Source organism: Moschus berezovskii, chromosome 4 (assembly GCF_049115385.1).
Source record: "Moschus berezovskii isolate FMDL1 chromosome 4, NW_MosBer_1.0, whole genome shotgun sequence".
NCBI lineage: Eukaryota > Metazoa > Chordata > Mammalia > Artiodactyla > Moschidae > Moschus > Moschus berezovskii.
In genome coordinates, this window is record NC_142463.1 from 104,288,983 (window position 1) to 104,314,482 (window position 25,500).

The 25,500-nt window shown below is 50.1% G+C and overlaps 2 protein-coding genes across 6 annotated transcripts; both read left to right on the forward strand.

Moving 5' to 3' along the window:
• Positions 1 to 156: 156 nt before the first annotated feature.
• On the forward strand, positions 157 to 13,522 carry TARS2 (threonyl-tRNA synthetase 2, mitochondrial). Of its 4 annotated transcripts, none has more exons than XM_055403593.2 (18): positions 157 to 345; positions 1,980 to 2,176; positions 2,497 to 2,620; positions 3,288 to 3,412; positions 4,203 to 4,320; positions 4,438 to 4,502; positions 4,754 to 4,832; positions 6,001 to 6,147; positions 6,340 to 6,438; positions 6,953 to 7,170; positions 7,646 to 7,808; positions 8,026 to 8,163; positions 8,344 to 8,421; positions 10,572 to 10,672; positions 10,873 to 10,974; positions 11,153 to 11,225; positions 12,028 to 12,142; positions 13,027 to 13,522. In XM_055403593.2, exons 1-18 carry the CDS (start codon positions 286 to 288, stop codon positions 13,173 to 13,175), a joined length of 2,151 nt encoding a protein of 716 aa, XP_055259568.2. In that variant the 5' UTR covers positions 157 to 285; the 3' UTR covers positions 13,176 to 13,522. The 4 variants fall into 4 exon arrangements, with proteins under 4 accessions (XP_055259568.2, XP_055259569.2, XP_055259567.2 ...); XM_055403594.2 differs by lacking the exon at positions 157 to 345 and adding an exon at positions 1,442 to 1,563; XM_055403592.2 differs by lacking the exon at positions 157 to 345 and adding an exon at positions 1,500 to 1,654.
• A 455-nt stretch (positions 13,523 to 13,977) lies between these two features.
• ECM1 (extracellular matrix protein 1) lies at positions 13,978 to 19,257 on the forward strand. 2 transcript variants are annotated; one of them, XM_055403596.2, is made up of 11 exons: positions 13,978 to 14,168; positions 15,259 to 15,321; positions 15,402 to 15,503; positions 15,609 to 15,686; positions 15,775 to 15,855; positions 16,403 to 16,417; positions 16,571 to 16,893; positions 17,163 to 17,537; positions 18,044 to 18,264; positions 18,433 to 18,520; positions 18,923 to 19,257. In XM_055403596.2, exons 1-11 carry the CDS (start codon positions 14,099 to 14,101, stop codon positions 19,151 to 19,153), a joined length of 1,647 nt encoding a protein of 548 aa, XP_055259571.2. In that variant the 5' UTR covers positions 13,978 to 14,098; the 3' UTR covers positions 19,154 to 19,257. The 2 variants fall into 2 exon arrangements, with proteins under 2 accessions (XP_055259571.2, XP_055259572.2); XM_055403597.2 differs by lacking the exon at positions 16,403 to 16,417.
• The last annotated feature ends 6,243 nt before the right edge of the window (positions 19,258 to 25,500 follow it).

The window sequence follows — 25,500 nt, forward strand, 5'->3', positions numbered from 1 at the left end:
CCCTGTCCCTTTTGATGCAGAGCCATGGGAAGAGTTCTGCCTGCATCCACACTTCCTGATTGCCATTTAAAAATTCTCCCAACCTCCCAAACTCACACACATACAAGTAATCTTCCTCTTCCACACTCTTGTCTATTTATTTTTGTATTTCAGGGTGTCTAACATACCAGAAGATGGAGCCAAGATCCGGAGTGGTGCCTGTGACTCAGATCAACTGCTGCCTCCCCAGACAGAACCTCTGGAAACTTAGATTAAACACCTTTCTATGACAGCTCTTCCTCCACAATGCTTGATAACATCACCATTGGAAACTTGAGAACCAACACCTACCATCCCCACCCCCAGGTGAGGGGACTAATAGGAATTACTAAGAACCTCACATCTGTCCCTAAATCCATTTCCCCGCATACTTTACAAATCTGGTTGTGTTTCAATTTTTACTGTAGAAAACAAATCAAATACACCTAGTCCTGTGCTCTGGATATAGCAGGGAGAGGGCTAAAGGAGAGCTAGCATGGGAATTTAGAGGCAGTCTTGGTTGGAAGCAGAGAGCTAAGGTTCTAGGGTCAAGCGCTTCTTTCTGAGCTGTTGGGGGAATTGTATTGGGAGTAAACTCTTATTACCAGAGAAAGTCTGTTGTGGTAGAAGAATACAAAACTTGGATTCAGAATCCAGCATGAATTGGCATTAAACCACTTACCTTCTCTGACCTTAAATTCCTCATCTGTAAGATTAAGGAGTCTCTAAGGGCCCTCTTTAAGCACCATGAGTATGAAGGGACGCCAAAGAATGCCCTCTGCAGACTCTTTGCTCTAGCCCCAAAGTGGTTATATTCATTTATTCTCATAGCTTGTCACTAGTGTTGCCCATTACTATGTACTATGCAATATATTAGACAATATAAAATTAACCTTAACAATTCAGAATGAGAACTATTATTATTCCCATTTTATAGATAAGAAAATTGAAGTTCAAAAGTTATTTTGTTTGGGAGTGTCTGTTTTTGTCGCATTGCCTGGCTTGTGGGCTTTTAGTTCCCTGACCAGTTTCCCTGTGGCTTCTGCCGTGGAAGAGCAGAGTCTTAACCCCTGGACTGGGAATTCTAGAACTTAATTTACCCAAAATGACACAATTCCCAGGATTTACACTAGATCTGTCTTATCTCAAAGTATATGCTTTTATCTGTTTCCTACCTGCCAGTGAAGACTATGTAAAAGAAAACGTATGGTTAAAAGGAAGTTACTACCCTTTCCGATCTGTTTCTCTTCTGCTCTCATTCTGGGAAATTTCCCTGCCCCTGTCCTCAAAGCCGCAGGATATCTACTGTTCTTTGGATCTGAAACTGCAGGTCTCTGGAATTGCCCACGTGTGTAACAGTTTAGGTCTTCCGGTCAGGCGGAACCACCCACACCGCTGCTAGTGCTGCGTGGGATGTTCCTCCTCGGAGTTCCTGGAGGTGGTCCCAGATTGGAGTGGCAGCTGTAGTAACCAATAGGCATGGATATTGTTGGGCCAGACGTCAATGAGGAATCTGGCGAAGGAGAAGCTGCGATCATTTATTAAGTATGTAGGAACAGACTGAAGGAAAATGGGGCTGTATCGGAGGTGTTGGCGGCTTCGGTTCCCAGGGTTACACGCCTGCGGGCTGCACACGGTGCGTGAGGTACCCAAAAGTTCCGAGCCACATTGGACCCAGCCCAGCGGAACCCCAAAGTGTAGGCTCTTAACCCTGCTTGACACCGTCTGCTGCCGCCCAGCGGCCCTGAACCCGACTACCCTGGCCCTTAGATGCGCCATTTTCCCCCTCGTGTTAGCAGCCTGGGGAGCCTAGAGCTCCTAGCCTGGGGCCCTGTATCACCCAGTGTTTTTTAAGGCCCAGGATTCGGACCAAGGCCACTTAAATGTTCTAATTTGGCGCGGTCCCAATCCCAGAAAGGAATGATGGAACCTGTGTTACTTCTTAACATCTTTCCCTCCAGGCAGCTGTGACGACCCCTCCACACTGGTTGGTAGAGCGGCTTGGCCATTTTGAGGAGCTATGGAATGCTCAGGTAAAAAGGTTAGCAAGCATGGCACAGGAGGAACAGCGGACTATTAAGATATCGCTTCCTGGAGGTCAGAAAGTCGATGCTGTAGCATGGAAGACAACCCCTTACCAACTAGCCCAGCAGATCAGGTACTAGGCTCATTCTGTACCTACCAGGATAATGGTTGTATCTTTGCTTTCTCTTTCTCAATTTGAGTAGGGAAAAGACTGTATGTTTATCCCATCCTCCTCAAGATAGCATTTCCTGCCAATTCCTTTTCAGTCTGCATTAGTGTCATAGTCTGACCTTCCTCCATTAAGCATGGGGGGTGGAGGGGAATGATAAATTCTGTTGCTCCTGTAACCCGTTTCCCCTTTGCTGATTTGGAAGTGCTAAGAGATTAGTTCCTGTCTTCACCTTTGGATTGTAACCTTGTCTTTTTCTTTACCTGTATTCCTCACTGCTGAAGTTCAGACCTGGCACATACTGCAGTGGCTGCTCAAGTGAATGGAGAACCTTATGATCTGGAGCGGCCCTTGGAGACAGATTCTGACCTTAGGTTTCTGACATTTGATTCTGCACAGGGGAAAGCGGTAAGCTTCTTCCTTAACGGGGATACAGTGGCTACTAAACTAAGAGATGTTTAAGTGGGCATTTCTAGCGTTTATTTCTCTTGCCTCAGTTTCTCCAAGTGCAGTTGGGAGGCTTACGGCATATTGCTTGTCTTGACTGGTCCTGGCTAAGCTAGAAACTTAGGATGAAAGTTTTACTTAGCCTGGGTCTATTAAGCAGTGACCAGTTGTGCTAGTGAAAGGGAGATAATTAAGTTGAAAATAGAAAGATAATATGCCCGGTTAGCCCCCCAACTCTTGAGAACTATATTGTAAGTCATCAGTAGCACGTTTTTAATTCTAGTGTAGCTTGCACAACTGGGCACATGACCTGGCTTCCCCTCCACTTTTTCATGTCAGCTTGGATGGTATGAAAACTGACTGACCTCCTACTATGCTCTGGAACTGGAAAGCAGTGAGGAGTGGGGCTTACTCTTTTCTGTGCATTGCTTCTAGGGTCCTTCTTTCTTTTATATTCAGTTTTATTTTTATTTGTCTTTTACTATTCAGCAGTCACCCCCAAGCTCAGGGGCCACATTTTGTGATAGTTATTCATAACTGGTTCACATCAGCTTTTCTGAGGAGGTCAGAGAAGTAGGGGCTAAAGGAGAAGGCTGTGAACTCATGAACTCCTTTCTTGTGAACCCAGGTATTCTGGCATTCCAGTACCCATGTCCTAGGGGCAGCAGCTGAACAGCTTCTAGGTGCTGTCCTCTGCCAAGGCCCAAGCACAGAATGTGGCTTTTACCATGATTTCTTCTTAGGAAAGGAACGGTGAGTAATGCAAGGAAGGAGGAGAATAATTCTGGGGTGCTTTCTTTTTCAGAGATTTCACCATTTTTTCTTTTTTTGAGGTTTAATTGACAAATACAGTTGTAATTTATTTAAAGTATAGTTATGGTGATTTAATATATGTCTGCATTGTAGAAGGATTCTCATAAATTATCACATGCTTTTTTGTTTGTATGAGAATGCTTAACACCTACTTTTAGAAAATTTCAATTATACAATGCAGAATTTATCAACTATAGTCACAGTGCTATATGTTAGTTCCGCAGGCCTTATGCCTCTTATAACTGAAAGTTTGTACCCCTTTACTGGGATGGTTTCTGAGGCCTTTTCTAGGGCCTCGTGCATGTTTAATTTGGAGGAGAAGGAAAGCTAGGGGCAGGGTCCCTCCATGTCTCAGCTGTGACATTGGTATCACCGTCTCTATTAGTCCATGTCCTTCCTTATCTAAATCATCTTGAAGCTTATCTGAAGTTTATCTTCTCTAGCCTTTATGTATTCAACTTTTACTTCATTCCTCATTACTGTTGCTCTAGTTTTGTTTATCCAGATTGCCTGCATGCGATATCTAATTTCATACCTAGAGCTGTTTTCCTCCAGCTGTAAACTTTGTACCTGATTTCCTATTTGTTTTCCCCTAGTCTCTTTGTCTTTGCCAGTAACTTCAGATGTTTCTGGAGGGCAGGATTTCACCCCCTAGCCAGTACCCAGGTATGTCACCCGGGTGTTGCTCCCTAGGAGGCAGAGGCCAGCCAACCATCCTTCATCTCTCCAGAACAGTCAAGGGCTCAGAGCTGCCTGCTTTGGAACGGATTTGCCAGGAACTTGCAGCTGCTGCTCAGCCCTTCCGGAGACTGGAGGCTTCCCAGGCTCAGCTTCGCCAGCTCTTCAAGGTGGGGTGGAGACACACAAGTTCAGGAGAATCATCAAGAGGTGTGAGGGGAGAAGTGGCTCTCTCCAGGATGTCTTTGTGAGAATGAAGGCTTGTCCTCACTCTCCCCTTCTTCCAGGATAACCCCTTTAAGCTTCGCTTGATTGAGGAGAAAGTGACAGGTCCAACGGCAACCGTGTATGGGTGAGAGCTGTTGACACTGAGGGAAACAGGCAGAGGTGGGGCTGCACTAAGGAAGGCCAGGGATGGGGCGAGGGAAAGAAGATAGGTAATCTGGTGCTCCCAAAGAGAAATGGGCGTTGATTTTTATCTCTCTCTGCTCTCTCTGTGGAATAGTTCTTTGCGTCTCTTTCTGTCAGCTAAATACGCTGAGAGGGAGAAACTTAGCAGCTCAGGAACTTGGAAGCCACTCACTGGCCCCGTCTTTCTGCCAGGTGTGGTATGCTGGTCGATCTGTGCAGAGGCCCCCACCTTCGGCATACGGGACAGATCGGAGGCCTGAAGCTGCTCTCGGTCAGTCATGAGGACTGGGTTAGGTTGAGATGCCTGTGTTTTCACTGGAGTGAGTTGAGGAAGGGGAAGGTGATTCTCAGCCCCTTCTCTGCTCTGATAGCTAAGGGAGGAATCTGGAAGGAGAAAGAAACTTTGTCCCTGCCTTCTAGAAACTTCCCATCTAGTGACAGATACTTGACACCCTGCCAGGGCCCAGAAGCCAATTCAAATTCCATAGTCGGCCAGTACCACCAAGGGAGATGGCAAAGGAGGGCATAAACAGACTGGACAGGATAATTAGGGAAGACTCCCAAGGAGAGAGCAGGTATAGAACAGCATTTGACAGGCACAGAGAGAATATTCTTTTAAGTCAGAGGCCTGCCCTTTATAAAAGTACTGCTCCTGGGCAAGGTGAACTGTTAGTTGGAGTAGGAGCAGGGAGTGAGGGGAGAGGCAGATAGGTAGAGCAAAAGCCCTGGACTGAAAACCTAGGCATCTGCTCTGACTTCTGTCTCTGCCACTGATAAGTATATGGCCTTGGATAAATCTCCTTACCCATGATCCCCAGCTGTAAAATGAGGCTGTTAATTCCTGTCCTGCCAGTAGGGCCATATCAATGACACAGAACCAACTAACACAAGAGAAAGTGTTTGAGGAAAAGTTAAAAGTACTATAAAACTCAGGCCATTTCTTATTAGTACTATTGTTCAAGGAACGAGAAGGAGAGGCATTGAATTTCATGGATGCAAGGACAGTGTGGGAGATTGGGTTTTCTCATGACTGTATGGGAGCTTGATAAGGGGATGGATGGACTTAATATTTGACCAGTGCTTAGGGTTACTTCCCTGTGCCATTGTTGATTAGAAGGGGAAGGAAGGAAATACAGGGGTGCTGGTAAGATAGTGCTGGTGAGAATGCAGACGTGACAATATACAGTTAGAGTTGAGCGGTACACTGTAGAAACCAAGGCTCAGGTACCTCCAGGGTGGTAACCATGGCAGGGGTTGTCTGGAGGATGGGGTGGGCATCCTGCTGCTGGTGATGGCGGGAAAAGCGGTGAGAGAGATGGGATTGTTGTCAAGTGGGTACCTGCGATGCTTGTGCCCAGAGTATCATCTGAGGATTGAAGGAGGCTGGGTGGGTGCCTTCAGTCCTCATCTTCCCTTTGACTCCCTCTGTCCTTCCACAGAACTCATCATCAGTGTGGAGATTTCCAGGCGCCCCAGAGACACTGCAGAGAGTATCCGGCATTTCCTTCCCCACTGCAGAGGAGCTGAGGGCCTGGGAAGAATGGAGGGAGGAAGCAGAGTTACGGGACCACCGGCGCATTGGGAAGGTACAGAGCCTGGGGGAAATGGGGGCGGAGGAAGTGGTGATGATAAGGGTTGCAGAGCAAGGAGGGATCCTGATCTGTGAAGCTGGAAGCAAATTCAGAATCCCACAAACTGAGAGACTCTATCAAGTAATCTCTTCTGGGCTTTCAAGCCCTGCTTCAACCTTGAAGTGACATTGCTGATTCCAACTCCAGGAACAGGAGCTGTTCTTCTTCCATGAACTGAGCCCCGGGAGCTGCTTCTTCCTGCCTCGAGGGACAAGGGTGTATAATGCACTGGTGGCTTTTATCAGGGTAAGGAGGACCCGTGTTCAGGGGGAGGATGACTGGAGGGGGACTGAGGGCCTAGAAGAATCCAGCTGTTAAAAGAGAGGGATTAGAAGTTTGAACATTAATACCATAGAGTGCATGTGTGCTAAGTCACTTCAGTTGTGTCTGATTCTGCAGCCCCAGGTACTGTAGCCCACCAGCTTTGTCTGTGAAATTTCCCAGACAAGAATACTGGAGTGGGTTGCTATTTCCTTCTCCAGGAGATCTTCCCAACCCAGGGATTGAACCCACATCTCTTATGTCTCCTGCATCAGCAGCGGGTTCTTTACCACTAGCGCCACCTGGAATGATAGAGTGCAAGTGACCTTTATCAAGAACAGTGTAGTCTACTATGGGGAGTGTAGAGAGGGGGTGTGGTCGTTACTAGGTATAGCTGTGATCAGCATGACTTGAGGGCCCAGGAGAACCACACAGCTGCCATCCTGCTTCCTCTCCCCACCCGTCACTCTGGTCTTCCATGTCTACATCTCCTCTGCAGGCTGAGTACACCCGCCGTGGTTTCTCAGAAGTGAAAACCCCCACTTTGTTTTCTACGAAGCTCTGGGAAGTGTCAGGGCACTGGGAGCATTATCGGGAAGACATGTTTGCCCTGCAGCCACCAGACTTGGACAGGCCATCCAGCTCTCAGAACGACCACTCTGGCAGCCACCCCACGGACATACTTGCCCTCAAGCCCATGAACTGCCCTGCACATTGGTGAGCTGGGAGCCAGGAGACCTGGTTTCTTCTGGGGCTAGGGCTAGGCAGCCGGTTTGCTAAATATTAATAGAGGGCACCTTGGAATAGTGTTGGAACCCTGGATTTGAGTCTTGAATTTGCCCTCTTATCTCCCCATGTGAATTTGGGGAAATCTTTGTACCTCCCTAAGCTTTAGTCTCATCATGGGTAATAGCAAGGGTTTGGAGCTGCTGTCTCAGGTTCCTCTTTCAGTTCAATGCCTGTCACAGAACAGGGGCACAGGAAGTGGTGTCTGTTGTTGTTACTGAGAAATTCACTTGAGAACCAGGCAGGACCTGAATGTGATGAGTGGGATTAACAGGACTCAGCAGGAGGCAGGGTGAGGCCAAGAGGGCACAAGCTGATAGTGCAAAGAAGGGAAGTGGACTGGCGGGGGAGCAGGTCTCGGGCTAGTTTTCCCTGTGGCTCTGACTCTTTCCCACCCCAACCTCAGCCTGATGTTCGCCCACCGGCCCCGATCCTGGCGAGAGCTGCCCCTGCGGCTGGCTGACTTCGGGGCCCTGCACCGGGCTGAAGCCTCTGGCAGCCTGGGGGGCCTGACCCGGCTCCGGCGCTTCCAGCAGGATGACGGCCACATCTTCTGTGCACCGGCTCAGGTGGCGCTTCCCCAGCTCCACTGGAGCACCCAAACCACCTTCCATCCTCCCTGTGAGCTGCCAGTACTCCTGACCCTCAGCTGCCCCTTTATATACTATAAGTCAGCAGCATTCTATCTCCATCTTTCCTTTATGTGTTTGCTTTCTTTCCCCCAATCTATCACCCTCACCCCAGAGCTCTAGCTGGCACGCAGCTCACCTCCCCTTATTCCTCCAGCTGGAAGCAGAGATCCGAGGCTGTCTTGATTTCCTCCGCTCTGTCTACACCATCCTTGGCTTTTCCTTCCACATGGCACTGTCTACCCGGCCGTCTGGCTTCCTGGGGGAGCCTTGCCTTTGGGACCAGGCTGAGCAGGTGAGCGAGTGGTAGGGAAGCAGAGGCAGATAAAGCAATCTAATGGAAGGGGAGGGGAGGTGGGAATCAGGGTCCCTGGTAGAGGCAGGTGCCAAGAGGGTCATTGCGGGGGCTAGTGGGATATGTTGCTTGTAAAGTCTAAGGTGACATATTTCTTCTCTTGTCTCCTTCTCTCTAAAGGTTCTGCAGCAGGCCCTAGAAGAATTTGGAGCACCATGGGATCTCAATCCTGGAGATGGTGCGTTCTATGGGCCTAAGGTAAGCTGGGGACCCAGCTTAGAGTCTTACTTATTCATTTTCTGGTTTTGTTTTATGAAATGTTTAATAGGTATGAAGGAATGTGTTTAAACTTGTGGAGGATGTAAAGAAGAGCAATGTATTTCCTGCCCTCATGGAATTTAGGTCTGGTGAAGCTTCTGAGAGGTAAAGAGGGTGTTTTCAGCACTGTGGGATCAGTATTGTGTAGGTACTAAGGAAGCATGTTAGTCTGGAGGGTCAGAAAAGGTTTCCTGTAGGAATCTCTTTCTAATCTGAAAAGTAATTGTTGGTTAAGTAAAAAGATGTCTCAGGAGGGAACATTGTAGGCAGAGGCTGGGTCGAGGAGTGACATGGCAGGTTGAAAGAGGTGAAAGAAATCGGTGAAAAAAAGGCCTGAAAAGTGCCTGCTGGATATAGTGGAAAAGCTGTTAGGTCTTTGTTTGTTTGTTTAATTAATTAACTTTGGCCGCCCTGGGTCTCGGTTGCTGCGTGAGCATTTTCTCTAGCTGTGGTAGTCAGAGGCTCTTCCCTGTTGCAGTGTTGCCGCGTGCATGCTTCTCACTGCAATGGCTTCTCTTATTGCAGAGCACAAGCTCTAGGCACATGGGGCTTTAGTAGTTGAGGTTTGCAGGTTCAGTAACTATGGTGTACAGGTTTAGTTGCACCAAGGCATGTGGGGTCCTCCAGAATCAGGGATCGAACCTGTATCCCCACTCTGACAGGTGGAATCTCAACCCACTGGACTACCAGGGAATCCCCAAGGCTGTTAGGTTTTGAAGGGCCATTTTCCAGTAAAATGGGGACAGGGGTTGGAATCAGAAGTGAATAAATGAATATAACTCTTTCAAAAACATTGGCTCTAAGGAGTTTCCTGATGGTTCAGTGGTTAGGTCTCGGCGTCTTCACTGCTGAGGGCCCAAGTTCAATCCCTGGTTGGGGAACTAAGATCCCACAAGCCACATGTGGTGTGGCCAAAGCAAACAAACCTTAAAGAACACTAGCTTTTATAAAGGCAAAGGAGAATAGCTGACAGACCCAAAGAGATGTTGCTTGAGGAGGTTTAAATGCTGTGGTGAGAGGGAGCTTGTTTGGGTCGGGAGAGTCTGAAGTTGTAGAAGGGGTTTCAGTAGAGGGGCATTTCTGGGACATTGTAAGGAATGGGATCCAGAGCCCTCCATAGACAGGACCCCTGTGCCTTTGTTTAGAAGATAGGAGGAAAGGCCAGGGTGGGTGCAAGGAAATGTATAGGCGTGCTGACGGAGCTGAGACATTTCTCCTTTCACATGCTGTCAGTTATTGGAATTCTCCATAAGGTAGGAGGCAGGAACATTTGCTGAGATGGGAGTGGGGAAGAGGAGTTGTCATGCGGGAGCTGAAGAAGGGAATTGACAAAGCTTGAGCATCCTTGAGGAGAACAGGACACAGAGTTGGTTAGCACAGCCCAGGGATTGCTGGCGACAGCACAGCTTCTGTTGAGGTTCACAGCAGCCCCTTGCATCATTGGTGTTTGCATCTGTAGTGTGTGCTATGCTGGGCAGCGCAGGGCAACTCTTGTAGGGCCAGGCAGGTGGGCAGCGAGGATGCTGCCAAGGTGGGGTTTTTTCACGTGGACGTGACAGAAGAACAATGATACCAGGGAACCCGAAGAGTGGTTATAGTTTCATGGAGAGAGAAACGGAGGAGGGAAAAGCCGAAAGGCCTATGAGTGTGAAGAAAAGTGAGTTAAGAAGCTGAGAAATTGAAGAGTCATTAATAGGAATAATTGTCAGAGCTGGAAGGACAGGATACAGGAATCAGAGCAGGTTTTCTGATGGATTGTTTCAGAGGCGCAGCCATCCTGGGAGATGATGGGATGAAGGTCATGGCCACAGTGTGGGCTTAGGTGAAGGTCTCTGAGATAACAAACTCATGGAATTGAGAGGCCAGGGTGAGGCTGGGCCATTTATGTGAACGTTGACGTCCCCTAATGTTACATCACTGTTAAATGGAAAGAGCCACTGCCAGAGTCTCCAGTGAGTGACATGGAGCAGGATGCCGTGGGTGACGTGTCTCTCCACACAGCCTGGGATGTGGGTAGATGGAGGGGGTGGGCGTGTGATGGAGGGCACTGGTTCTGGTTTCTTGTGAGTCCTCCCTTCTGTCTTCTCCAGATTGATGTGCATGTCCGCGATGCCCTGGGTCGACCCCATCAGTGTGGGACAATCCAGCTTGATTTCCAGCTGCCCCTGAGATTTGACCTCCAGTACAAGGGGTATGGCACCTTGTCCTCTCCCCTTTCCCCTCAGCTCATGGACTAGGTGGAGGACCACTTCCCTTTCTACCCTTAAAACTTAACCACATCCTCCACACCCTCCCTTGCCGGGGTTGAAGATTTCTTGGAAACTGGAAGGTAATCTTGGGTGCTCATTTTGTGATGCTTCTCCATTCCATCCACCCCCATCTCCCTCCAAGGCAATCGGGGGCCCTGGAGCGTCCAGTCCTCATTCATCGAGCCGTGCTTGGTTCCGTGGAAAGGATGTTGGGAGTGCTGGCGGAGAGCTGTGGGGGAAAATGGTGAGACCTTTGACCCTGATTCCTGTCTGTTCTGGCCCTCAAACCAGGCAGTGCGTGCTCTAGATCCTGGCCCCCTTCAGACTCCAGCTTCTGTTTTCTTCTAGAATCTACCCTCTGCAGCCACACTTGTGGTCCAAGCCAGGATATATAATTTGCCTTCCTGTGTTCTCTCAATCAGGCCACTGTGGCTGTCCCCATTCCAGGTGGTCGTCATCCCTGTGGGGACGGAGCAGGAGGAATATGCCAGAGAGGTGAGGATGGGGGCTGCCGCAGGCCTAATAGGCCGGGGACGAGCAGTGGGAATTGCTGCATACTGGGAATTCTACATCTGGAAACTGTGCTAATCCCTCCTTGCCTGGAGATTTGTGAAAATTAAACAAGTCAGTAAATGTTAAATAGGCAATAAGGTGCGTGGCACCAAAGGGGCTTTGGATGAATATTGGTCTTATTTTTCGTTTCTAGAGAGAAGTAGGATAATGGGCAGTACTAAAGCCAAGCAGGGAGAAGGCAATGGCAAGCCACTCCAGTACTCTTGCCTAGAAAATCCCATGGATGGAGGAGCCTGGTAGGCTGCAGTCCGTGGGGTCGCCAAGGGTCGGATACGACTGAGCAACTTCACTTTCACTCTTCACTTTCACACATTGGAGAAGGAAATGGCAACCCACTCCAGTGTTCTTGCCTGGAGAATCCCAAGGATGGGGTAGCCTGGTGGGCTGCCGTCTATGGGGTCACACAGAGTCGGACACGACTGAAGTGACTTAGCAGCAGCAGCAGCAGCAGAGCCAAGCAGCTGGTTGGTGGTGTAGAGTGGTGTCTAGAAACAGGCAGAGTCCATGGAGGCTTGGCTCCAGAATGAGGCAGACAAGGAAGCTGTGGGGGCTGCAGAGGGGCCTCAGTGTAGAGAGTGAAGAGGGTTCGTCCCTGAGACCCGGAGAGCCTGGAGGCGGAGGAAGGAGGAGCAGGTGGGGGAGCTTGAGGAAAACTGGCGTCGGGGTATTCCACCTCCTTAGCCTTCCACTGAATCAAGTTCCTGTCGATGACCCTCTGCCCCAGGCACAGCAGAGCCTGCGAGCTGCGGGTCTGGTCGGTGACCTGGACGCTGACTCAGGACTGACCCTCAGCCGGAGAATCCGCCGGGCTCAGCTCGCACACTACAATTTTCAGTTTGGTAAGACCTGGTCCGTACAGCCCCAGGGCCCTACACTCTTCCACCCAGCCTGTATGTTCTTTCCTATCTGTCAAGGCTGGTCATCTGCACATTTGGGTAATTTGTGGCTTGTGACCCGAGCTGCGCAGGAGCCAGGCTTCAGCACAGCTGAGCCGTTTGGGCCCTAGGCTCTTTCACCTCCTGTCCTGTATCTCAACAGTTTTCTGCTGGCCCCCACCCTAACTCTTGGTGTCTGTTAGGTTAATTAGTCAAGGACGCGTCAGACAGAAAGGGACAGGAAGGGTTAATAAGACGTTAATTAGTTAGTTTTGTTTATTCTAGACCTAGATGGAGTTAGCCCTCAGGGTTGAGAAAAAGAGCCGTAAGGGAAAAAGTCTAAGCCAACCTTGTGCCTTTTTTCATTTTTCCAAGATTCAGAGCTCTGTCTTGAAGGCAAGAAGTAGAGATTTCTCAGCCAGATTACCTGATTCTCCAGTTTTACACACCCACTCATCCTGCCAGTCTTGGCACAGGCTGTGCCATGACCCCATGGACTTCCATACATGTCCCCCACCCTGTCACCCTCCCCTTTCTCTAATGTACATGCACACACAGAGACACTTTTCTCTCTGGATCTGCTTCTTGATGTGTTTGTTTTTCTTTGGCTGACCGTACTGCCTCTCACCCCTGGGCTCCTGAGTGGAAGTGATAAGGCATGTAAGAAAATGTCTGGAATCTTTCAGGATGACCAGGGAACTGGAGAGCGAGAGATAGCTAAATATATCCTTTCCCAGAACCATGTCTGAGCTCTGCTCTTCCTAAAGATTTCCTCACAGCAAACGGAGGATATCCTCTCCTTTTGGATGCACTTTCCCTAAGGTTCCCAAACCTCCCTCTTCCTGCAGTGGTTGGCCAGAGAGAGCAGAGCAAGAGAACAGTGAACATTCGGACTCGAGATAATCGTCGGCTTGGAGAACGGGACTTGGCCGAGGCTGTACAGCGGCTACTGGAGCTACAGGACACCAGGGTCCCAAATGCTGAAGAAATTTTCTGAGCATTTGTAGATAGATGTGGCCGAGACCCACAGGAGCCACCAGCCCGCCTTAACATGGGGGAGCCTAACCTAACCAACAGGTCTGGAGTCCCTCAGACTCCTCAGAACTCGTGTCAAGGCATGAATCTACTTTCATGAAGAGATTTGGTCTGGAAGAAGCTGTAGCCATTTGGATGTGAGGAGAGTGAAACTAAAAATAATAAACTTGGGGAACTTCCCTGGTGGTCCAGTTGTTAAGACTTTGTACTTCCAATGCAGGGGGCTTGGGTTCAATCCCTGGTCAGGGCACTAAGATCTCACATGCTGTATGGTACAGCCAAAAAATAAATAAAAACAGTAAACTCGAAGCTAGTGGTGTATCATCTTTCATTCCTGACAGGGACATAAAAGGGAATTTGACTCTGTCTCCCTCCCTTTTGTCCTAGGGGCTTGGGGAGTTTGAGAAGGGGCATTCCAGAGTTATCACTGGTGGGGGAGCTCCAGTTTGGAGGCTGTTCCCCTCTCCTCAGTGCCCTGTTTCCACACCTCCAGCAGGTTGTCAAATGCTTTCTCCACAGAAGGCAGCACGCAAACGGAGAAGTTGGGGCACAGAATAAGGCCTTGGACCTCTCCTGCCCTGGGATTCTCAAAATCAGTTTCTCTGGAGTTGGGTGCACCTCTGTTCTCAGTCCTCTCAGGAGGCTTCAGGGTGAGTTCGAGAGGAGTGACTGCCAGAGGAGGAGCGGCTGGGACTGAGTCATGGCAGGAAGCTGAGGAGGGCGGGAGCTGTCTCTCATAGCCTATAAAGAGGAGAAGGAACCGGCCCTGAAGTTCACAATAGCAGTAACAGCAACTGGACAGGCAGGCTTCCATCTGCCCGGCCCTTCGATCAGATCTGCCCGAGAGGACCTACTGGGTGGCCGCCCACCTGTACCAGCCCCAGGATGGGGACCATGTCCGGAGCAGCCTTGGTCTTGGCCTGTTTAACTGTTGCTTCTGTGGCCTCTGATGGAGGTGAGTTGGGCTTGGAGCCAGCACTTGGATAGGGGGTCTGCTCGTCACCAGCAGAAAGGTACCCCGTTTGGCTGCCTGTTCTGAGGAGACCTATGGTGGGCCTGGGTGCTGGAGCCTTTAACAGGAGGGGGAGCAGGGGTACAGAAGGGAAGGGGTTTGTCAAGATTGCTGCCAAGAAACACAATTGGAGTCAAACGGACAACTGAGAGGGCGGGTAAATTGACAGAGTGAGGGACCTGCTGTGTATGTGGGACCTCTTACCCAGAAGAGAAGACCGGGAGCCCCCTGGCTGCTCAAAACCAGTGCACTGACCCAGGGAACCTTGAATGACTCCTTACCTGATTAGGAGGGGAGGTGAGAGGGTGTTACCTGTCCACAGGGGACCAGGCACAGCCCCTGTAGCTCACACACGTTATCTGCTTGGATGCCCAACAGAAGGTTACTGTGGGAAACTGTTGAGAGAGCATCACAGATCTATCTCTGGGAGGCTCAGTCTTGTCCCTCCCAGTCCTGGCCTTTCGTGACTACAAATCAGCTACAAGCAAGTCCTTTCGCTGTGGCTGTGGGGGTGATTTGCTTCAAGAGTCCTGAACCATCCAGTTCCCCAGGTCCTAAACAGACCTAAACTAATGAGGATCTGAGACTAGCTGCAGGGGAGGCACTTCAGCTTCTGTGTGGGCTCCCTTACCAGAGGCCCAAAGATGTTTCAAGGACTTGGAGTAGGCGGGAGGGTGGAGCAGACAGGCAGGTGAGGCTCCAGCCTATTCAAGGTCTGAACTGTGGGAAGAGCCCAGAAGCTCTTAAGGGAAAGACACTGACACAAGATTAAGGCCTCCTCCCCAGCCCTGTATGTCACAGTTCCTTTAGGCCAGGACTTGGGAGACCCAAGACTTTGAGCCTGGTGGAAGTAAGGCTGTCAGATTATCACACTGAATCGGTCTTGACCAGGTGGGTTTGGGGCAGGAGCAATAGATTTCTGGTGTCTTGGTCATCTGTTCTAAGCTCCTGACCTCCAGTGTCTCCCCTTCCCATACTCAGGGCCAGGAAAGAGCCCCTCAAAACCCGCCCTGATTCACCCTTCCTCTTCCAGGTTTCAAGGCTTCAGGGCAGAGAGAGCTGGGGCCAGAGCCCCTGACCCACCCGCTTCAAGAAGGTAAGCGTTTGGGGGCGTGGCATGGTACCGGGGCTCCAAGAGGAAATGCAGGCTCTGACCATCTGCCTTCTTGCTTCCAGTGGGCTATGCTGCACCCCCTTCCCCACCTCTGACCAGAGCCCTCCCCCAGGGTCACCCTGACACCTCCCAGCATAGCCTTCACTTTGAGGGACAGAGTGAAGGTAAGTCTCAGTTGCACCCCTAGGTTTCTAGTCTGGCCTACACCCTGATCTCCAGAAGGGGAGGGGAAGAAGGGGCAGGCTGCTCACACACACCCCTTTCTGTAGTGCAGTCCTCTCCCTCACAGGAGGCCATCCCCCTCCAAGAGGAGCTGCTCCCTCCCCAGCTTCCTGTGGAGAAGAAAGGTGAGTGCTTCCCTGTCCCCGCCCCCCCCACCACATCTTGCTGACATCAGCCTGATCCTTGCCCCTTTGTGTCCTTGGTGACTTTCAGGGGGTCCCCCTGTCCCTCAAGAAGCCATCCCCCTCCAGCAGGAGCTGCCCCCTCCCCAGGTTCCTATTGAACAGAAGCAAGGTAAGCGAGTCTCTCCCCTCTGCCCTCCTGCCTCCCGTGACTGACAGCATGGGCTCTGGGGTCTCTGCCACTTACTAGCTGTGTAATAACCTTGGGTAAGTTACCTCTCCAAGCCCTAGTTATTATGTTATTTATGAAGTTGGGGAAATAATACCTATTTTATAAAATTATAAGATTAAATGACACCAAAGTAGTATTTATTTTCCCTTGCTTCTCCACTGAGTTCCTTTTTGTGAATGAGAACTGGCCAGGCCCCTGTCTTCTAGAGGTGCCCATCCCAGCATGATTTCTGGTTGCCTGTCTCCTTCTACCCCAGTAGACCCACCTTTCCAATATCAAGGGGAGTTGACCTTCCAATCTAAGCAGAGAGAGAGTGGTTGACAGCTTTTGTCTGTCCTTCCCCCTCTTTAGGGCTCAGACCCTGGTGGGGGTGGGGTGAGGAGCAGGGATTCTGAGCCCAGGGAAGCAACACAGTGGGCAGGCATGATTTGGGGTTGGGAGCTATAAGGGTGACACCTTTTGTGACTCAAGTCTCTTTTCCTTTTAGTCAGTCATTCTGAAGGTAAGAGCCACAAATTCATTTCTTCTCTTTTTCTTCTGTATCCTCCCAACCCTTTCTCCTCAACTACAAGTTCTCTCAATCCTCCCAACTTAATCCAGCCTTTCACTGTCCCTCCACATAATCCCCCTTCCTACTCTATTTTCCCCATTCTAGAAAATCCAGCTCCTTCCATTGACCACAGCCCCCCAGAGCCCGAGTCCTGGAATCCAGCCCAGCACTGCCAACAGGGCCGACCCCGAGGTGGCTGGGGCCACCGGCTGGATGGCTTCCCCCCCGGGAGGCCTTCCCTGGACAATCTGGACCAGATCTGCCTTCCTAGTCGTCAGCATGTGGTGTACGGCCCTTGGAACCTACCACAGACTGGCTTTTCCCACCTCAGCCGTCAGGGTGAGACCCTCAATTTGCTGGAGACTGGATATTCCCGCTGCTGCCGCTGTCGCAACCCCACGAACCGCTTGGACTGTGCAGAACTCGTGGTAAGGGTTGGGCTCTTGATCCTGGGGGTGTCCTTTAACCCCCGGACTGTGTGTGTGTGTGCTTCAAGGACTAGAGGCCTAGGCCTGGGTGTGCAGGAACCTCAGGTCCCTCTCATTGGCCCTCCCTTGGGCCTTCTCATGTGCAGAAGCGTGGAGGACAGCCTCCACTTCTTTCTTATCTGCCTGCCCAGGGGCCTTTTCTGGAGACTGGGAGAAAGACAGGAATGTGGACAGTGGGCTGCTGGACTGACCCACTCCTCTTACTCTAGTGGGAAGACGCAGTGACCCGGTTCTGTGAGGCCGAGTTTTCGGTCAAGACCCAACCCCATGGGTGCTGCAAAAAGCAGGGGGAGGCTCGATTATCCTGCTTCCAGGAGGAAGCTCCCCGGCCACACTACCAGCTCCGGGCCTGCCCCAGCCACCAGCCTGGTATTTCCTTGGGCCCCGAGCTGCCCTTTCCCCCTGGGCTACCCACAGTGGACAATATCAAGAACATCTGCCACCTAAAACGCTTCCGCTCGGTGCCACGCAACCTCCCAGCCAGGGACTCCATCCAAAGGCAGCTGCAGGCCCTAACCCAGCTGGAGGCGGAGTTCCAGCGCTGCTGCCGGCAGGGGAAGAACTACACCTGTACCTGGAAGGCCGTAAGTGGGCGTCTCAGCATCCCCAGAGCCTGTCTGCCTGCGCACCCGTCACAGACCTCTGATCCTGCTGGCCCGTTCATCCACGCACCTAGTTACCCGCCGTGAGCACGTCTGCCCATCTGCCTGCTTGTGAATGTCCATCCACATTGTGTGAATGTCCGTGCGTCCACTGTGCTCCTCGTCCAAGCCTCTTCACTGTGCGCCTCCATCCTGGCCGTGTCCACCCAGTATCCCCCACATGCACCTGTCTTCCGTCCACCCGTCTGGCCTCACCTGATCCTCTCCGTCTGCTGTTCCAGCACATCTCCCATGGCCAGCTCCAAACCTCAGCTGTGCTTCTACCCCCTCCACCTTCCCAGCCCCACACGTCCACAGCTGCCTCTTTGCCCTTCCCTTTCAGCACCTGAGGCAGGGAGTGCGCGTCTCATCGTGCGAGGCGGGGAGGGAAGCAGAGGGCCGGGAGAGCCAGGGTCCAGCCATCTGACTTGCCTTTCTCTGGCCCACAGTGGGAGGACGCCCTCGACGGGTACTGTGCCCGGGAGCAGGCTATAAAGACCCACCACCACTCGTGTTGCCACCACCCCCCTAGCCCCCTCCGCGACGAGTGCTTCGCCCGTCGGGCTCCCTATCCCAACTATGACCGGGATATCTTGACCCTTGACCTCAGCCGAATCACCCCCAACCTCATGAATCACCTCTGTGGAAACCAAAGAGTTCTCAGCAAGCAGTGAGTCTTACCTACTTCTTCCCCAGTGCTCTTCCCTTCCCCCAAAGCTCCCTTCTGGGGCACCCTCTGGGACACTATTGGGAACAGCAAAGTCCTGTTCTGCAAACACCATCTTGGTGCCTGGGGTCACTCAGAGACCCTGACCCCTGCCCCTTTCCACCAACATAGCAAGCAGATTCCTGGGCTGATTCAGAAAGTGACTGCCCGTTGCTGTGACCTGCCATTCCCAGAGCAGGCCTGCTGTGCTGAGGAGGAGGTGAGTGTGAGGGCAGGGGTCTCCCAAGGATGCAGAGGAAAAGGCCTGGCACAGCGGGCCATCACTGAGTACCTCAAACCAGCCCTCAGAAATGATGAGGATGGGGAGGCCTTCTTTCTTGGTTCCAGAAGTCTTCATCCCTGACCTGACCTGCTCCCCACCTCTAAGCACCTAAGATGCCTCCTCTGGGCCTCTGACATTTCCAGATGGTCATGTCTCTCTGTCACAAGGAGTCTGTCTGGCTGTGGAAGGCAGCCTTGTATTCCCTCTGGGTCCCAGGGGTGGGGGGATCCAGGGAGAGAGCAGTAGAAGCGGAGGGAAGGGGAACTTGGACATCCAAGTAACCGGTCCTGACTTCTGACAACCCTCCTCCCCATCACCTCTTCTTTATTCTGTCATCAGAAATCAGCCTTTATTGATGACCTGTGTGGTTCCCGACGTAACTTCTGGCGAGACTCTGCCCTCTGCTGTAAACTGAGTCCTGGGGATGAACAGATCAACTGCTTCAACACGAATTATCTAAGGAATGTGGCTTTAGTGACTGGGGACACTAGGGATGCCAGGGGCCCTGGGGAGCAGGGCCCAACTCAGGGAACAAATAGCAGCCCCACCTCTGAGCCCAAGGAAGAGTGAGTCACCCCAGAGCCTTGGAGGATCAGATTGGGGGAACCCCACCCCACCCCACCCCACCCCACCCTTCTGGAATACTCATTACAGTAAACACCTCTTGTATTTGGCCTCGTTGCATCTGTTGTCTCACACAAACACACCCTTGCAAGCCTGCCCAGATTTCCCTCAGTGACTGGCCCCTGAGACCCACTGCCCCACCCCCACTAGCTCAGCATAAGTCTTTCCACTGGCTGTGTTGGGACCACAACTAAATGGCTTAACATCAGTATTTATCATCTTGAATTTATTATATTTTTTTCTTTATTTTGTCTTTGCTGTGTGAGTTCTTCCCTAGTTGTGGTACGTGCGTTTCTCATGGCAGTGATTCCTTTTGCTGCGGAACACCGGTTCTAAGGTGTGCACAGGCTCAGTAGCTGCAGTCCCCGGGCTCTAGCACAGGCTCAGTAGTTGCATCCCGGGCACTCGAGCACAGGCTCAGTAGTTGCACCCCGGGCAGTCGAGCACAGGCTCAGTAGTTGCACCCCGGGCACTCGAGCACAGGCTTAGTAGTTGTGGTGCATAGACTTAGCCGCTCCGAGGCACGTGGAATCTTCCCGGACCAGAGATCAAACCTGTGTCCCCTGCATTGGCAGGCAGACTCTTAACCACTGAGCCACCAGGGAAACCATCTTGAATTTATTTACACATTTAAAAGGAATGTCACTTGTTAGCTGGCTATCAGGATTCAGAAGTGAAAAAGTTATGATTCATGTCTTTGGTGAGCCCCCAGAATGCCAAAGCCCTGCCTGACATTTTTTAATCTTGACTTTTAATCCATGGAGTCCATGTGTTTATTCCTTCAGTATACATTTATTGAATTCTTATCAATCTGTACTGTGCTACGCTGTGGGATACCCATTTGGAAAACACAGTTCCCTTCCTTCAGGATGCTCACATTCTGGGAAGGGACCTAGCAGGTATGATCAGTGTTGTGATACAGAGCTGCAAAGTCCAGTGTGCTCAGAGCACTTGATAACCGGGCCAGAGCTGGGAGTAGGGCTGGGGGCAGTAGGAGTGCACCAGGGAAGGCCTCTGCGCTGGTGAGAGCAGAACTTCTCCAGGAGAGTGGAGGCAGGGGGCAGGTACACCCCAGGAGAAGAGGTAGCTTATACAGAAGGCTGAAACGACTTGACTCTGGTGGTGGTTCCTCCCACATGTGACTGGAAAGATAAACAGGAGCTCATCACAAATTAAGGTAGGAGGTAGATGCCCATCACAATCAGAGTTCATTTCCTGTGGACAGAAATTCCAAAATATCAATAGCAGGACAATCGAGAGAGGGCTGGGCCCTGACCAGATAAGAGATTAGAGACCACATATTTCTCATTCTCCAAGTCAAGGAGACCATCCCAACTAGAAAACTCTTTGGAGGTTAAAAGGGAAGTGATGCTAAGCTACCCATAGACCTCTTTGCTGAAATCCATCTTAGTTGAGAGATACCTGCACACATGGGAGGATCCTGAGATATACCAAAAATGGACTCAGAACCAGGCAAATTAAAATGATTGGCCAAAGGAAAACCCAGAAGAAATGCCCCACATAAGTGATTCAAATTACCAAGACAATGCGACTTTCTGAGTCCACCCATATGACTATTGCACGTACTGTACTCTTTTTCCTCCTAATAAACTCTTGTGTGACTATTTTCCATCTCCATGGGAACTCTCTTCTACAAAGCTGAAGGGCCAGAGCCTTGTCACTAACCACTCGTCTAACCGCTAGGATTCCGCGCTCTCTCAGCCAAGACCCAACCTCAATCTCTAAGCCGGAACCGAAACCCTGCTTCAAGCTGCTGCAGGCCGAGGCCACCCGAGTTCAGGATGACTCATCCACAAGCCTTAAAGTGGATCTTGGCCCTTTGGCCCACAAGGATACTGGCGGCTTCAAGCAGAGTGCGCGTTCAGATTTGCCTTTTACAAACAGGCAGGCAGGAACCTGAGTGGCCAGTTCAGTGTCGCGCCAGTGCCTGAAGAGGGGTTGCCGTAGCCCCTAAACCGAAGCTGAAAGAACTACAATGAAGGCTCGGTCCCATGGGGAAGAGTCAACTGTGATTCTGTTGCCTGGACAACTTTCCAGAAAGCAGGCCCTCCTCTGCCCAGGTTACTGAGAAAGAGGGCGGAACAAAGACCGCTGTCCTCCCTCAGCTGGGGACTAGCCCCAGCTGCTCTAAAACTGACACTAGCCGTTCCCTCCTCCGCTTTTCCACCGCCTTTTATTTATTGTTTACGTTTTGCGCGCATAGTTGTTTCTAACTCATCAGGGTCTTAGCGGCTCCTTGGCCTGTCCGTCACCACAGAGACCAATGAGCGAATGAGGTATGCGCTGTGACCCGCCCCTGAGCCGGCACCCCCGCCCGCCCGAGCCTGCCCCACCCCGGCAGGGCGCTCTTGTGGAGATCCAAGAGGCCGTCATCCCTGCGCGGAACTCTGGCACCTTTCCGATCGCCTCTGGGGGCCAGGGACAGGCAGGGGTTCTTTCCTGTACACCGTCCGCTCTACCGCCCTCGAAGTACCGGGTAGTCCAAACCAGCTCGCGGGGTGGACCCCGGCCGGTGGAGGGACGGGCGGGCAACTGAGCTGGCAGAGGCACCTCTATCGGGCTCTGTCCCTTCGGGAGCTTCCCGGAGATGCTTTAGAACTGCATTTGCAAAGGGCAGCGCCAAGTCTGGAGAGGGAGTCAGAGAAGAGAAGGACCGCAGTCGCAGCCTCAAGGAGTTTACAGTCTATCGGGGAGGAGAGGAAGGAAACCAGGAAAGCAGCTATGATGAAAGAGTGAAGTGAAGTGAAGTGACTCAGTCGTGTCCGACTCTTTGCGACCCCGTGGACTGTAGCCCACCAAGCTTCTCCGTCCATGGGATTCTCCAGGCAAGAGTACTGGAGTGGGTTGCCATTTCCTTCTCCAGGGGATCTTCCCAACCCAGGGATCGAACCCAGGTCTCCCGCATTGCAGGCAGACGCTTTAACCTCTGAGCGTCAGGTGCTAAATAAATATAAACGTCATGAGCTGAGAGTTAAAAGAAGTAATTATCTCGAGGAACGGGGTACTATCAAATGGAGGAGATGGCTTTCGACAGAGCCCCGCCAAGAGTGGATAGGATTACTGTTAGTTACCAAAAGGTGAAAGTGTTAACATTTATGGCAACTTGTTGTATGGATAAACTTAAAATATATTAAATTCAATACAGTGCTGTGTGTCAGTTATATCGCAATAAAACTGGAAGAAAAGAATAAGTAAAATTAAATGTGCTAACTTCAGATAAAGGAGTTAGAGACCCTAACTACTTGAAGGGGCTGGGGAAAGTTTCCTGGAGGAATGCAAGCTTAAGTAGGATTTTGCTGGAAAGGAAAGGGAGGATGAACAAACCACTGGGTGTATGCAGAGTTCAGCTAAAGTAAACAGTACTTTGTGTTAAACAAAGTGCTAAATCTTCTGGCTATAAAGAATATTTTAAAAATTGTCCTCAAAGATTTTTAGCTCTGGAAACTTGAATGTCTATGATAGATATTCTCAGGACGTAGGTCTTCTGCAGGAGGCAATAAAGCAGGAAGTTTGGATGATGTACTTGAAGAGCCATTAGGTAGTGAAAAATAGTGTGGGGGAGTAGCTAGCCATGAGGTTGGAAATTTAGGCTTAGTCACATTTTCTGGAAGATCTTGAAGCACTATAGAAGTCACGCCAGGGACTTCCCAGTGGTCCAGTGGCTAAGACTCCACATTCCCAATGGAGGGGGCCCAAGTTCCATCCCTAGTCAGAGAACTAGATCCTGCATGCCACAGCTAAATATCCCAAACGCTGCAACTAAGGCCTGGTTCAGTCAACTAAGTAAATAAATAAAGCATTTTTAAGAAAAGAAGTTATGCATCCAAATAAAACATTTTTTAATGTTTTAATAAATAAACATTTTTTTAAAAAAAGAAAAAAAAGTTATGCCAACCTGGGGATAAGCACTTGTAAAGGACTGTAAAAGAAAACTGATGGGAATGAATTTATTTTCAAAAAAGATAAATTAGGTGAACAGACAAGTAGTTAGGAATAGATGAGCTGGAGAGAGGGTAAAGACTAGAACCATCTTCAACATCAATAAAACTGAGAAATTCTGAGATCCAGCATTCTGTCAATGGTATAGAGGATGAGAAGGGAGGGGACATCTTTTAAAGACATTTATGAGATAGGAATGACAGAAACTGCTGCAGGAGCTGTCTAGGATGACTTCCAAGTTTAAGGTTTGGGTAACTGTAAGGTAGTTTCTGCAGGAGGAGGAAGAGCAGGTTCTACTGGAGGATGATAATGAGTTCAGTTTTGAAGTCCTCAGTAGTCAGTGTCCCTAGTGAAAAGCACCTTCAGGAAGAGGATATCCAAAGCCAAGTTCTAAGGAATTGAATATGAATGGAGGTGGAAAAGAGGAGGCAATATGTGTAACTTGCTCTTTCACTATCCTTCTAGCTACTTGCAAGTCCCTTAGCACAAATTCAGCTTGTTCGTAAGTGAACTCCTCTGGGTATACGGGAGATGTGAAAAAGAAAATGTAGCAATAATCTGAGTGGTGGGCATTTGAGTGTTCACCCTTGTGACTCAGCTGGTAAAGAATCCGCCTGCAATGAGGGGGAGACCTGGGTTGGGAAGATCCCCTAGAGGAGGAAAAGGCTACCCACTCCAGTATTCTGGCCTAGAGAGTCCATGGTGTCGCAAAGAGTCAGACATGACTGAGTGACTTTCACTTTCTTTCTTATGCAATCTGTCAATTTTTTTCTGCATTTTTCCCCTGAGGTCATCATCTCTACCCTCCAACTAGCTACTCCTGTGGGCCCCAGTTCAGTAAACAGAACCACCATCCACTCAGTTGTTTAGGCAACAGACCTGGGACTGTCATTCTTTAATTAGTCCCTCTCCTTCTCCCTGGGAATATGTATGGCTCAGCAGGTAAAGAATCTGCCTGCAATGCGGGAGACCTGGGTTCAATCCCTGGGTTGGGAAGATCCCCTGGAGAAGGGAAAGGCTACCCACTCCAGTATTCTGGCCTGGAGAATTCCATGGACTGTATAGCCCATGGGGTCGCAAAGAGTCGGACACGACTGAGTGACTTTCACTCCTTCTCCCTTCTACTCCAGTCAGTCACCAATCTCCTAAATATCTCTTAACTCCATCAACAGTGGAGTTGCACCTTTTACCAAGGTTAGGTTCTAAAGTCAGTACATAAGGCAAAAGTTACATAGTCAGCATAACCTTTGGAAATTCCTTAAATCACTCATTAAATGGAGCACCCATGGGACTTGCCCGGTGGCCCGGTGGTTAAGACTCAGAGCTTCCACTGCAGGAAGCACAGGTTCAATCCCTGGTTGGGGAACTAAGATTCCGCAGTGTGGGCAAAAGTTTAAAAAATTAAAAAAAAAAAAAATTTAAATACAGCAGCCACAGTTTTGTGTGCACAACTCTGTACACAAAATATGTACAAGCATGTATGTATAAGCATGTGTATAGTAAGGTATAGTATATAATAGGGTATGCAGTACAACAGAATATTTTAAACTACATACAAAAATAAGATGGTGCTCTCTCCAGCTACAGGACACCTGGATGCTCAGAGGATGAGGCCTGACACCGCCAGGACCTTGGAGAAGGGCAGGGTGGATAGGGGGAGAAAGGCTCTGCTCTCATCTTTCTATAAAGCTGTTGATCTAAAAAAAATGAGATTGTTGTTCAGTAGCTCAGTCGTGTCCAACTCTTTGCAAACCCATAGACCGCAGCACTGCAGCCAGGTTTCCCTGTCCTTCACTGTCTCCCGGAGTTTGCTCAGACTCGTCCATTGAGTTGATGATGCCATCCAATCATCTCGTCTTCTGTTGCCTGCTTCTCATGCAATGAGAAGCCTGAGCATGGCAACTGGAGAGTAGCCCCTGCTCAACACAACTAGAGAAAAGCCAGCGCAGCAATGAAGTACCCAGCACAGCCAAAAATAAATAAATAAAAATTTTAAAAAGTGTCTTTGATGAAAAGTTTTTAAATCTAATGTAATTGTTACTGTGTTTAGTGCTTTTTCCATCTGTTTAAAAAAATCTCCTACCCTCGGGTCACAAAGATCCTTTCCAGTTCTATCTTCTGAAAAGTATTATTGTTTTGCCTATCTCATTTAAGACTAGTATTCACCAGGAGATGATGCTTGTTTATACTGGGATTATGATTCTTATGTTATCCCATTTGGGGATCCAGTTATCCCAGCACCGTTTGTGAAAAGCTCGCTGTTTCCCCACTGCTCTGCAGAGCAACCCTTGTCATAAACCAAGTGTCCATATTTGCAGGGTTCATTTTTGGCC